Source organism: Scyliorhinus torazame, chromosome 7 (assembly GCF_047496885.1).
Source record: "Scyliorhinus torazame isolate Kashiwa2021f chromosome 7, sScyTor2.1, whole genome shotgun sequence".
NCBI classification, from domain to species: Eukaryota; Metazoa; Chordata; class Chondrichthyes; order Carcharhiniformes; family Scyliorhinidae; genus Scyliorhinus; species Scyliorhinus torazame.
In genome coordinates this window covers 274,489,002-274,503,299 of record NC_092713.1, presented here as the reverse complement: position 1 = coordinate 274,503,299, position 14,298 = coordinate 274,489,002, and the positions used below count along the sequence as shown (strand labels likewise).

Genomic DNA, 14,298 nt, shown 5'->3' with positions numbered 1-14,298 from the left:
ATTCTATCTATAATTCCCGCTGCCTTGGAAAGGGAACCAGCATAATTAAGGACCCCACGCACCCCGGACATACTCTCTTCCACCTTCTTCCGTCAGGAAAAATATACAAAAGTTTGAGGTCACGTAACAACCGACTCAAGAACAGCTTCTTCCCTACTGCCATCAGACTTTTGAATGGATCTACCTCATAATAAGTTGATCTTTTCTCTACACCATAGTTATGACTGTAACATTACCTTCTGTAGTCTCTCCTTCCTTCCCTATGTACGGTATGCGTTGTCTGTATGGCATGCAAGAAACAATACTTTTCACTGTATACTAATATATGTGACAATAAATCAAATCAAATACGGCACTCTCTACATACGGACTACCCTCTCCTAATTCAGTACTCTCTACATATACAGCACTCTCTACAAATACAGCCCTCTCACCTAATACAGTACTCCCATACAGCACTCTCTTTTCATTTGGCATTCTCCCCTAATACAGAACTCTCTCTGAATACAGCACTCTCTCCAAATACAGCACTCTCTCCGAATACAGCGCTCTCTACAAATCGAGCACTCTATCCGAATACAGCACTCTCTCCGAATACAGCACTCTCTACAAATGAAATGAAATGAAAATGAAAATCACTTATTGTCACAAGTAGGCTTCAAATGAAGTTACTGTGAAAAGCTCCTGGTCGCCACATTCCGGCACCTGTGTGGTAGTATGTATTGGGGGTCATGTGGGACTGGAAGCCCTAATGTCATTGGCTGACAGATCCCGGGTCCTGGTTGGCCGTTGACCTCAAGCTCCGCCCTGAAGGCGGAGTATAAGAAGCCGGAGTCTTCCCCCGCAGGCCAGTTTACTATCGAGCTGCGGGGGAACAGACACGCTTAATAAAGCCTCATGGACTTCACTCTATTCGTCTCATGGAGTCTTTGTGCGCTACAATTTATTAAGCGTGCCTAAAAAGGACAATGGAGCTCAGGATCATTCCGGAATGCCTGAGGATCAGCCCCCACGCAGTGAACACGGCAGCAGCCTTCCAGCACTGGCAGACTTGCTTCGAGGCCTACCTCAGAACGACCACCGGCCGAGTCTCAGAAGACCAAAAACTGCAGGTCCTGCACTCGAGGGTGAGCACGGAGATTTTCTCCCTCATCGAAGACTCGGACTATTTCCAGACGGCATTCGCAGCACTGAGAAGTCTCTACGTTCGCCCAGTTAACCAAATCTACGCTCGCTACCTGCTCGCGACGAGACGGCAAGCTCCCGGAGAATCGATGGACGAGTTCTACGCCGCGCTGCTGATTTTGGGACGAGCCTGCAGCTGCCCGTCGGTGAACGCAAACGAACACACGGACATGTTAATGCGCGATGCTTTTGTGGCAGGTATGCAATCCTCCCAAATCCGCCAAAGACTTCTAGAAAAAGAGTCGCTAGGACTCTCAGAGGCACGGGCCTTAGCAGCCTCCCTAGACGTGGCCGCGCGTAATACCCGCGCCTATGGCCCCGACCGCGCGGCAACCCATTGGGCCCCGTACGTACCCGTCGTGGCAAGCCCCCTACCCCCCCCCCCCCCGGACACCCCACAGGCTTGCGCGGTCCAAACGCCGAGTTGCACCGGGGGCACCCGCTGTTATTTCTGCGGCCAGGCGAAACACCCCCGACAGCGCTGCCCGGCCCGCGCAGCTATCTGCAAAAGCTGCGGGAAAAAGGGCCATTATGCGGTTGTGTGCCGGTCCCGCGAGGTCGCCGCCGCCCGGGAGCACGGAGCCCTGCAAGCAGTTTACGCGCCCCAACCCCCCCAACACGTCATGTACGACCCGCAGGCGCAGCCGCTCTGGGTCCCGAACACCGCGGTCCCGGGAGAACTGGGAGCCCTGCACGCCGCCTACGCTCCCAACCCCCCTCCCCGCAGCCCATGCATGACCCGCCGCCGGCGCTACCGCTTTGGGTCCCGGCCAACACTCTCCACGGAGAGGAGGGAGTTTTCCGCGTCCCTAACGCCACCCTAACCCCCACCCCGCGCCCCACGCCTGACCCAACGGCGCCACCTACTTGGGCCCCGACCACCGCTGTCCCCGGCGAGGGAGCCCCGCACGGTCCCAGCACTCGCGGCCCCACGCCTGACCCGCCGGCGCCGCCGACTTGGGCCCCGACCACCGCTGTCCCCGGTGAGGGAGCTCCGCGCAGTCCTAGCGCTCGCGGTGAGGGAGCTCCGCGCGGTCCTAGCGCTCGCGGTCCTAGCGCTCCCCAGCCCCCCCAACACACCATGTGCAACCCGCAGACGCCGCCATTTTGGGTCCCAGCCACCACGAGGGGAGGAGGGGCGCCGATGTGCGACCCGCAGACGCCGCCATTTTGGGTCCCGGCCACCACGAGGGGAGGAGGGGCGCCACCATCTTGGACCGCCCCAGACCTGTACGACGCATGGGGGCGGCCATTTTGTCCACCCCCGCCGCCATCTTGGACGGCAACAACGGACCCCACTCCACTACTACAACCACGGCTCACTTCGATTACGCTCGATCAAGCCCGGCCCCGGACACTCCAGGCGACGACGACAACGGTACTAATAAACGGCCACGAGACGCCATGCCTAGTCGACTCCGGGAGCACGGAAAGCTTTATACACCCCGACACGGTAAGACGCTGTTCCTTGACCACCTATCCCAGCGCACAAAAGATTTGCCTAGCTGCAGGATCCCACTCCGTACAGATCCGGGGATTCTGCATAGTTACCCTAACGGTGCAGGGGAGGGAGTTCAAAAACTACAAACTAAACGTCCTTCCCCAACTCTGTGCCCCCACCTTGCTGGGATTAGATTTCCAATGCAATCTACAGAGCCTTACATTCAAATTCGGCGGCCCCATACCCCCACTCACTATCTGCGGCCTCGCAACCCTCAAGGTGCAACCCCCGTCCTTGTTTGCGAACCTCACCCCGGATTGCAAGCCCGTCGCCACTAGGAGCAGACGGTACAGCGCCCAGGACCGGACCTTCATTCGGTCCGAAGTCCAGCGGCTACTAAAGGAGGGCATAATCCAGGCCAGTAATAGTCCCTGGAGAGCACAGGTGGTAGTAGTGAAGACAGGGGAGAAACAAAGGATGGTCATTGACTATAGCCAGACCATCAACAGGTACACACAACTAGACGCGTACCCTCTCCCCCGCATATCCGACATGGTCAATCGGATTGCCCAATATAAAGTCTTCTCCACCGTGGACCTCAAGTCCGCCTACCATCAGCTCCCCATCCGCCCAAGTGACCGCAAGTACACAGCCTTCGAGGCAGGCGAGCGATTATACCATTTCCTACGGGTCCCTTTTGGCGTCACAAACGGGGTCTCGGTCTTCCAACGGGAGATGGACCGAATGGTTGATCAACATGGGTTGCGGGCCACGTTCCCGTATCTCGACAATGTAACCATCTGCGGCCACGATCAGTAGGACCACGACGCCAACCTCCAAAAATTCCTCCAGACCGTCAAAGCCTTGAACCTCATGTACAACGAGGACAAGTGCGTTTTTAGCACCGACCGGCTAGCCATTCTGGGCTACGTAGTGCGAAATGGGATAATAGGCCCCGACTCCGAACGTATGCGCGCCCTCATGGAATTTCCCCTCCCACACTGCCCAAAAGCCCTGAAACGCTGCTTGGGGTTCTTTTCGTACTACGCCCAGCGGGTCCCCCAGTACGCAGACAAGGCCCGCCCCCTAATACAGACCACGACCTTCCCTCTGTCGACAGAGGCTTGCCAGGCCTTCAGCCGCATCAAAGCGGATATCGCAAAGGCCACGATGCGCGCCATCGACGAGTCCCTCCCCTTCCAGGTCGAGAGCGACGCCTCCGACGTAGCTCTAGCGGCCACCCTTAACCAAGCGGGCAGACCCGTGGCCTTTTTCTCCCGGACCCTCCACGCCTCAGAAATCCGCCACTCTTCAGTAGAAAAGGAAGCCCAAGCCATAGTGGAAGCTGTGCGACATTGGAGGCATTACCTGGCCGGCAGGAGATTCACTCTCCTCACCGACCAACGGTCGGTAGCCTTCATGTTCGATAGTGCACAGCGGGGCAAAATCAAAAACGACAAAATCTTAAGGTGGAGGATCGAGCTCTCCACCTTCAACTATGAGATTTTGTATCGTCCCGGAAAGCTGAACGAGCCGTCTGATGCCCTATCCCGCGGCACATGTGCCAACGCACAAATTAACCGCCTCCAAACCCTCCACGAGGACCTCTGCCACCCGGGGGTCACTCGGTTTTACCACTTCATCAAGTCCCGCAATCTCCCATACTCTTTAGAGGAGGTCCGTACAGTCACAAGGGACTGCCACATCTGCGCGGAATGCAAGCCGCATTTTTTCAGGCCAGATGGAGCGCACCTGATTAAGGCTTCCCGCCCCTTTGAACGCCTCAGTCTCGATTTCAAAGGGCCCCTCCCCTCCACCGACCGCAACGCATATTTTCTTAATGTAGTGGACAAATACTCCCGCTTCCCTTTTGCCATTCCCTGCTCTGACATGACCGCGGCCACAGTCATTAAAGCCCTGAACAGCATCTTCACACTGTTCGGTTACTCCGCATACGTCCACAGCGACAGGGGGCCCTCTTTCATGAGTGACGAGCTGCGCCAGTTCCTGCTCAGCAAGGGCATAGCCTCAAGCAGGACGACCAGCTACAACCCCCGGGGGAACGGGCAAGTAGAAAGGGAGAATGGCACGGTCTGGAAGGCCGTCCTACTGGCCCTACGGTCCAGGAACCTCCCAGTTTCAAGGTGGCAGGAGGTCCTCCCGGACGCTCTCCATTCCATCCGGTCGTTATTATGTACGAGCACTAATCAAACGCCTCATGAGCGTCTCCTTGTCTTCCCTAGGAGGTCCTCCTCTGGAACGTCGCTGCCGACCTGGCTGGCGGCCCCAGGACCCATCCTGCTCCGAAAGCATGTGCGGGCACATAAGGCGGACCCCTTGGTCGAAAGGATTCACCTCCTCCACGCGAACCCCCAGTACGCCTACGTGGAGTACCCCGACGGCCGACAGGACGCGGTCTCCCTGCGGGATCTGGCACCCGCCGGCAACACGCACACCCCCCCCGACACCTTTAACCCAACCCCCCCCCTTCCTGCCACCGCCGCACCCCGCGACCGCCCCCTTCCCAGGAGGATCGGTTCCCCTCCCCTCAGCACCGACCAAGAACCAAACCCGAGCTGAAACCGTACGGCTCCTGGAGGCGACAACACTAGTACAAGCACCACCACCACCGCCGGGGCCGAGGCGATCGACACGGATGACCAGACCGCCCGACCGACTCGTGGCGTCGATGTAAAACAAATATGGACTGTTAACAAGAACATTTTGCTTTTCTTCCTATACCCTCTGTAAATAGTTGCAACAGGACGAAATTGTCCAATACCGTATTGCCATGTGAATGTTTTGTCCTCCCAGGACCAGCCCTGTAAACCCTTACCACCATACGAAGCATCACCCCGCCGGGTTCATTTTTGACAAGGGGTGAATGTGGTCGTATATATTGGGGGTCATGTGGGACTGGAAGCCCTAATGTCATTGGCTGACAGATCCCGGGTCCTGGTTGGCTGTTGACCTCAAGCTCCACCCTGAAGACGGAGTATAAGAAGCCGGAGTCTTCCCCCGCAGGCCAGTTTACTATCGAGCTGCGGGGGAACAGACACGCTTAATAAAGCCTCATCGACTTCACTCTATTCGTCTCATGGAGTCTTTCTTTGTGCGCTACAGCCTGTTCGGGGAGGCTGGTACGGGAATTGAACCGTGCTGCTGGCCTGCCTTGGTCTGCTTTCAAATCCAGCGATTTAGCTCTGTGCTAAACCAGCCCCTAATCCGGAGAGTGTGCAAATACAGCACACTCTCCGAATACAGCACTCTCTCCTATAAGAGCACTCTCTACAAATAGAGCACTCTCTCCGAATACAGTACTCTCTACAAACACAGCGCTCTCTCCGAATACAGCGCTCTCTCCGAATACAGCGCTCTCTCCGAATACAGCGCTCTCTCTGAATACACCACTCTCTACAAATACAGCACTCTCTCCGAATACACCACTCTCTCTGAACACAGCAGCTCAGCTGGAGTCTTCGGCGACATGTCCGGTCTGGCAGGTCCTCGAATGACAGGTGGTGCCAGTACACACGAGGCTTCATGTGGTGCCTCCTTCCCACCTCCTTCTTGGCCTGTTGGGCAGCCCGCTCTCCATCCTCACTGGCTGCCACCTGTTCCTCTGGGGCAGGCTGTGCTGCTGCATTGTCCTCCTCGGGCATCTCCAGCTCGTACAGTGCATCCCTTGGCTGTGGCGACGAGAATGAAAGTCACCATTCCTGGTTGAATTCCAAAGTCCATTGTCTGCAAGGGGTGAAAGCCGATATGTTCTCATGGTGCGAACAGGTCCAACGGGCTACACGGAGGCCCCAGTCTGCACTGTAGACCCTGCCCCCACATGTCCCCCTCCCTACCCATCCCAACACCCACACCCGGCTGTTTCCCCGGCACTCTGCCCTCTGCACTCCTGACCCTGTTGGTGCCCGACACCGTGGGCGCCTCTGGCCTGGTGCCCATCCCTGCTTCCAGGGGTACCAGTGGCTGGCACTACCAATGGCAGTGGTGCACTCTGTGGTCTTCGTCCTGCGCACTCCTGCAGGGGCTACTGTGAGCGCTGCCCTTTTGTGCGCCATGTGCCGACCTGCCAGCGGGTGGCGGTCATATGGGGTGGCATGGGAAGTTGGTGGGGTGAATGGTGGGGAGTGGAATGCTGGGGTGGTGCAGTAGGGGTCCATACAGATGGTGTCACTCTGCTCAACCAAAGGCCACGTAGGGTAGTCTTTGGGGTGCGCAACACTGTGCCTGCCTTGCAGGCTGCTACAACGGCAGTCTGTGCCTGGACACCCCGGCCCTGTGGGGGGGTCACCCGACTCCACGGCACAATCCCTCGTCACCCTCCACCCGGGCCTGGCAGATGTCCCCCTCTCCAACCCCCCAGTCAGCCCAACCAATGGCAGGACTTACAGCCCATGGTCATGCCTCTGCATGTCCTACCTCCTTTCTCTCCCTCATCGGCACAGTACCTGTTTCCCGATTTTTTAAACCACAAGTGAAACTCGGCATCGGTAATTCCCCACACTGGAGACAGGGCATCACGGAGGTCTCGGAGAATACTGGGTCAGGCCAGTGCGAAGTAGAACACATTGATGCTGCTGTCAAGGCACCAGAGCATGGCATTCTGGCGGGCGCCAGGCACCAGTCATGATTTTTGCTTCAGGACCGATTCTCCGCCCAATCGCCTTTCCCGGGTTCGGCACTGCCGACGGAGAAACCCGCCCCTTACAGTCTGTGTTGGCTCAAGGCAATACCAGGTAGACTTCAGGATGAAGGAAAGAAGGTTTTATTGGCAACTAATAAGGGTAACTTATACCCAGGCACAGAGTCTCTGTAAAGGTCTTCGTACACTGGCTCCAAGGTTCACTCTGACCATGATCCCGATCCCTGGGCCCAGCGCTTTCCCCCCACTGATTGGGGTTCACGCGCTCCTGCATGAAAGGCTCCAAGCCAGTCACATGGATTGTGAGGACATGCCCCTTAAAGGGGCCGCATTACCACATCTCTCCCATCTTAAGTTTCTCAATAGCATATTTACAAATGGACTGTTATGGACTCTCTTCCCTTGTGTTGCTTATCCCTTATATTGTTTATAGTTACTGCATATAGCATATTTACAAATATGCTATATGCAGTAACTATAAACAATATAAGGGATAAGCAACACAAGGGAAGAGAGTCCATAACAGTCCATTGCAATGTTGACCTGTCGGGGGATATTCTGGGTTGTGTACATGACCTTAGTTCCCCAACTGGCTCCTTCAACCTAGAGGTATCGACGTGTCATCCTTGGCAGAATGTCTCTCAGATTTAACCAATCCAGCAGGGTTATTCTGCAGCTCTTTCGTGAGTCATCGACAGGGCCTCCTCAAGATTCCTGGATTTCCTCTGTTCTGACTCCACCACAAGAGGAATAGTGCTGTCAGCCGGCTCCAACTGTTCCAAGATTGGTCTTCTCACGTGGTCAAAGTGTTTCTGCACTGTTCTGTCATTCAGATTCACCATGTGCATGACTGGGCCTGACTTGGACACAACCCGGCCTGGTAGCCATAGTGGGCCTGAGGCAATGTTTCTGATGAGGACAAGATTGCCCACTTGGAATGACCTGTCCCCTTTTTGCAAAACATGCTATTTCCCCTGGGAGACCTGCAGAGCCTCTATCTTCCCCGCCAAATTCGGGAAAACCAAGTTTGAGTGGGTCCGGAGACAACAGCCCATAAATAATTCAGCTGGTCTGTGGCGACATGGGTGGGGGGGTGTTTGTTTTATAAAACAAAATAAACTTGACTAACAGAAGACATAGTCGCCTGCTGGACCTCTTCATCATGAATGTTTGCATAGCTCTCTCCGACAACCCATTTGAGGCAGAGTGATAGGGAACTGTTCTGGTATGAATGTCATTCATTCGGATGAAGCGCTGAGTGTCCTTACCAGTGACACCATTACATTGGGGAGGCCATGCGTAGCAAACACCTGCCACAAGGCCTCTACTGTGGCTGCTGAGGTCGTCATTCCCATCTCTTGAACCTCCATCCACTCTGACTGACCATCGACCAAAGCGAGGAACCTTGGGTGGGATTCTCTGCCGGCAGGATTCTCCGTTTTGCCAGCACCCAGGGGCTGCCCCACAGTGGGAAACCCCATTGACCGGCCGGTGGAACGGAGAATCCTGCCGCCGGGCTGGGGCAGAAAAGTGGTGAGGCAGGGCAGAGAATCCAGCCCATTTTATCCAAGGAAGGACCAGGACTGTGATGTAATTTGTCATGCGAGAGTGCCTTTAAGAACTAGATGTTTAAGCAATGTACCTTTAAGAAAACAGTGATGTCATAGAGTGGGTGGAGCTCAGCTCAGTTCAGCCATTTTGAAGTTTTAGTTAAAAAGTGCCTGGCTGGTTTTGCTCAGAGCAGTTTAAAAGTAGAAAGCCAGTTTGAGACAGCAGCTTAAGAAGTCCTGGTTTGCTGTGATCTGCTTGAAGGGAGAAAGTCAGGTTTGAGAAAGCAGCTTGGGTGTGTCTGTATGTTTCCAGAGAATTTGCAGGAAGAAAGAAAGGTGCTGGAGCTGAAATCAACCAAGCTAATATATCTCTGCCATTCTACAGAAAATATATATATCCTTTAATCTGATGTGATACTGTTTAAAGGTGTTAAGTCTCTTGGAAGTTTGAAGGAACATTTTAAGGAGTTATTTACTGTTGCAATATTTTCTGAGTTATCTTTGAAGAAAGGAGTGTTAAGAGGTCCAATGTTTATTTAAGATGTTAAGTTGAGTTCATGGAATAAACAGTGTTTTATATTTAAAAACCCACGTGTCCATAATTGTAATCCCACACCTAGGGAAAAAGCTGCGTGCTTCAAAAGCAACAATCCATTAAAGGGAGAGGTTGGTTGAACTCCATGATACATTTTGGGGTTCTGAAAACGCCCCGCCCATAACAAATTGCAATTACGGCGACAGGGTGAAAGGAAGATAGGACTGGCAGCTTATCATTCCGGGATTTCATTGTTTTAGGTGGGACGGAAGGCAAAACAAAAGAGGTGGGGGAGTTGCATTGCTGGGTAGGGAACAGATCACAGCTATGTTGCGGGAGGACACATTGGAGGGCTCTTGCAGTGAGACATTATGGGTGGAGCTCAGGAATAAGAAGGGTGAAATCACAATGTTGAGAGTGTACTATGGATCTCCCAACAGTCTGCAGGGGACGGGAGAAATTGTGTAGTCAGGGGCTGGTTTAGCACAGTGGGCTAAACAGCTGGCTTGCAATGCAGAACAATGCTAGCAGCTCGGGTTTCAAATCCTGTACAGGCCTCACTGACAGGCGGCGGAATGTGGTGACAAGGGGCTTTTCACAGTAACTTCATTGAAGCCTATTTGTGACAATAAGCGATTATTATTATTATTGGGACTTCCGGTTGCGGCTATGCTGAGCTAAGTCGCACGTTCGGCAGCTCCTGCCAGAAACGTACTTTTGGGCTCTTTATAGGGGCCCCAGCGGAATTTATTCGACGGTTCCCAGTGTGGGAAGGTGACAGTACGATTTCCCCGGCACTGGATGGATTGGACCAGGAGTGGAGCGGTGAAAAAAGTAATTTTGGTGCAGCGAAAAGTGCGAGGGAGGAAAGCCAAGATGGCAGCGGGTGGAGACCAGGCAGCATAGGCGCAGACCAGGCAGCATGGGCGCAGTGGTCGCAAGAGCAGCAGGAGTTTCTCAAGCGCTGCTTCGTGGAATTGAAAGCAGAGCTGCTGGAGTCGATGAAGGCTTTGATCGACAAGCTGGTCGAGACCCAGAAGGCCCAAGGGGCGGCGATCCGGGAGGTGCGGCAGAAGGGCTCGGAGAATGAGGACGCGATATTGGGCCTGGCGGTGAAGGTCGAGGCGCACAAGGCGCTGCATGAGAAATGGCAGAAGTTCGAAGACATGGAGAATCGGTCGAGGAGGAAGAACCTGCTGATTCTGGGTCACCCGGAGGGAGTGGAGGGGTCGGATGCTGGAGCATATGTGGTCACGATGCTGAACACGTTGATGGGCGCGGGTGCCTTCCCGAGACCCCTGGAGCTGAATGGGGCCCACCGAGACCTGGCGAGAGGGCAAAGTCTAACGCGCTACCGCGGGCGTTATTGGTGCGGTTCCACCGCTTGGTGGACAGGGAGTGTGTCCTATGATGGGCAAAAAAGGAGCGGAGCAGCAGGTGGGAGAATGCAGAGGTCCCTATATACCAGGACTGGAGCGCGGAAGTGGCCAAGTAGTGGGCCGGGTACAATCGGGCTAAGGCGGTTCTGCACCGGAAGGGGGTGATATTTGGGATGCTGCGGCCGGCGTGACTGTGGGTCATGTTTAAGGACCGGCACCATTATTTTGAGACGCCGGAGGAGGCGTGGACCTTTATCCCGGCCGAAAAGTTGGACACTGACTGAGGGTCGGTTGTGAGGGTATGTCGCGGGGGGGCTACTGTGGTTACTGTGCTTTGGGGTATGTTGGGGGATGTTCTGTTCTGTTCTGTATTTTTTCCTTGGGTGCTGGGTGGGGTAGGGTGAAATGGTTCGAAGTGGGGGTTTTGTGAGAGTGTGGGCGACGGTGGTTGGAAAGACGGGGCCCCATTGGGTGGGGAGGGGAGATGGTAGGCCCGAGGTGGGGGAGCTGGGATTAGGCCGCAAAGGGGAGCTGCGCCAGAGAGGGCGAGGCCGGTTTGATGGCAAGCACGGGCTTTTTCCCGTGATAGGGAAGAAAGGGGGCGGGGCTGGGGGAAGGGCGGTGTTGGAGAGGAGCGCCCGCTGATGGACAGGAGAGGGGGGGAGACTACCACACTGGGGGGTCGATGGAGTGGCCAGAGTGGCCGGGGTCAGCAGGAGTCAGCTGATTTACGGGAGTGTAATGGGGGGAGCAATGCAGCTGGGGGGGACCTAGCTGGGGGGGCGGGGCGTGGAGGGGGGAACTGGGTTGCTGCTGCATTGGCCAAAGACGAGCTCGGAGAGAGAGTCGGGGCGGGGGTCTGCCGCTGGGGAGTGGAGAGTGCGGGAGGCGCGGGCAAGTGGCTGGCCTAGAAAAGGGGAGGGCTAATCGGCGGGGGGGGCGGGGCGGGAAGCCCCCTGATCCGGCTGATAACTTGGAATGTGAGTGGCCTGAACGGGCCGGTCAAGAGGGCCCGTGTGTTTGCGCACATGAAGGGACTGAATGCAGATGTGGTTATGCTCCAGGAGACGCATTTGAGAGTGGCAGATCAGGTTAGGCTGAGAAAGGGGTGGATAGGGCAGGTTTTCCACTCGAGGGGTGGTGATTTTGGTGGGGAAGCAGGTGTCGTTTGAGGCGCTGAACATCGTGGCAGACAATGGAGGTAGGTATGTGGTGGTGAGTGGTAAGCTGCAGGGGATGCGGGTGGTATTAGTGAATGTGTATGCCCCGAATTGGGATGATGCCGGATTTATGCGGCGCATGTTGGGCCGGATTCCGGACCTGGAGGCAGGGGGCTTGATAATGGGGGGGACTTCAGCACGGTACTGGATCCAGCATTGGACCGCTCCAGGTCCAGGACGGGTAAGAGGCCGGCGGTGGCCAAGGTGCTGAGGGGGTTTATGGACCAGATGGGAGGAGTGGACCCATGGAGGTTTGTCAGGCCGGGGGCCAGGGAATTTTCTCTTTTTTCCCACGTCCATAAAGCCTACTCCCGGATAGACTTCTTCGTTATGAGCAGGGCATTAATCCCGAGGGTGGAGGACACGGAGTATTCGGCCATAGCCATCTCAGACCATGCCCTGCACTGGGTGGAGCTCGAGCTAGGGGAGGAGAGGGACCAGCGCCCGCTGTGGCACCTGGCTGTGGGCTTGCTGGCGAATGAGAAGGTGAGCGGGCGGATCCGGGGATGCATTGAAAGCTATCTAGAGGCTAACATTAATGGGGAGGTGCAAGTGGAGGTGGTCTGGGAGGCGCTGAAGGTGGTGATTAGGGGAGAGCTAATCTCCACTAGGGCCCACAAGGCGAGGAAGGAGAGGAGAAAGAGGGAGAGATTGGTGGGGGAGATTTTGAGGGTGGATAGGAGGTATGCAGAGGTCCCCGAGGAGGGACTACTCAAGGAGCGATGAAGCCTCCAGGCCGAGTTCGACCTGTTGACCACCAAGAAGGCAGAGGTGCAGTGAAGGAAAGCGCAAGGGGCGGTGTATGAGTATGGGGAGAAGGCTAGCCGGATGTTGGCACACCAGCTTCGGAAGCGGGAGGCAGCGAGGGAGATTGGGGGAGTTAGGGATAAAGATGGGAACACGGTGCAGAGTGTGGTGGGAATAAATGGGGTATTTAGAGACTTTAATGAGGGGCTGTATAGGTCTGAGCCCCTGATGGAGGAGGGGGAGATGCGTCGATTTTTGGATCGGCTGAGGTTCCTAGGGTGGAGGAGGAGCAGGTGGCTGGGCTTGGGGCACTGGTAGGGCTGGAGGAGCTGACTAAGGGGCTGGGGAGTATGCAGGCGGGGAAGGCACTGGGGCCAGATGGGTTCCCGGTGGAATTTTACCGGAAGTACCTGGACCTGCTGGGCCCTCTATTAGTGAGGATTTTCAATGAGGCGAGGGAGGGGAGCCGATGTCCAGGGCGCTGATCTCGCTGATCTTGAAGCGGGACAAGGACCCATTACAGTGTGGGTCGTATAGGCCAATCTCGCTCCTCAACGTGGACGCGAAGCTGTGAGCGAATGTGTTGGCTACCAGAATTGAGGACTGTGTCCCGGGTGATACACGAGGACCAGACGGGTTTTGTGAAGGGAAGGCAGCTGAATATCAATGTGCAGAGGCTCCTTAATGTAATCATGATGCCTGCAGTGGAGGGGGAAGCGGAGATAGTGGCGGCAATGGACGTGGAGAAAGCCTTCGATAGGGTGGAGTGGGGCACCTTTTGGGAAGTATTACGGAGGTTTGGGTTTGGGGAGGGGTTCATTAGTTGGGTTAGGCTACTTTACGAAGCCCCGGTGGCGAGTGTGGCCAGGAATCGGAGGAGGTCGGAATACTTTCGCCTGTACCGGGGGATGAAGCAGGGGTTCCCCCTATCCCCCTTGCTATTTGCATTGGCAATTGAGCCTTTGGCTATGGCTCTAAGGGAGTCCAGAAACTGGAGGGGGGGAGGAACACCGGATATCGTTGTATACCGATGACCTGTTACTGTATGTGGCGGATCCAGTGGGGGGGATGCCGGAGGTGATGCGGATCCTCAGGGAGTTTGGGGACTACTCCGGTTATAAGCTCAACGTGAGGAAGAGTGTGCTCTTCGTGGTACAGCCAGGGGACCAGGGAAGGGGGATAGACGAGCTTCCACTGAATAGGGCGGAAAGGAGTTTTTGGTACCTAGGGATCCAGGTGGCCAGGAGCTGGGGGGCCCTACACAAGCTCAACTTGATGAGGCTGGTGGATCAGATGGAGGAGGAGTTTAAAAGGTGGGATATGTTGCCACTCTCCCTGGCGGGTAGGGTGCAGTCGGTGAAAATGACGGTGCTCCCGAGGTTCCTTTTTGTATTCCAGTGCCTCCCCATCCTGATCCCTAAGGCCTTTTTTAAGCGGGTCAGCAGGAGCATCATGGGATTCGTGTGGGCGAAAAAGACCCCGAGGGTGAGAAGGGTGTTTCTGGAGCAGAGTAGGGACAGAGGAGGGTTAGCGTTACCTAATCTGTGTGGGTATTACTGGGCTGCAAATGTGGTGATGATACGC

At 55.6% G+C, this 14,298-nt stretch overlaps 1 protein-coding gene across 16 annotated transcripts in view; it reads left to right on the top strand.

Moving 5' to 3' along the window:
* The window catches only part of LOC140427048 (organic cation/carnitine transporter 2-like), a 271,913-nt gene that overhangs the window by 221,048 nt on the left and 36,567 nt on the right, over positions 1 to 14,298 (top strand). The window contains exon 12 of one of the 16 annotated variants that reach the window (XM_072512479.1): positions 4,870 to 5,108. The exons of 14 other annotated variants lie outside the window; for them this stretch is intronic. In XM_072512479.1, coding sequence (XP_072368580.1) covers positions 4,870 to 4,953 — 84 coding nt within the window. In that variant the 3' untranslated portion in view covers positions 4,954 to 5,108. Of the gene's footprint in view, positions 1 to 4,869; positions 5,109 to 14,298 lie in introns of those variants that run through there. One more of the 16 variants, XM_072512483.1, reaches the window with a different exon arrangement.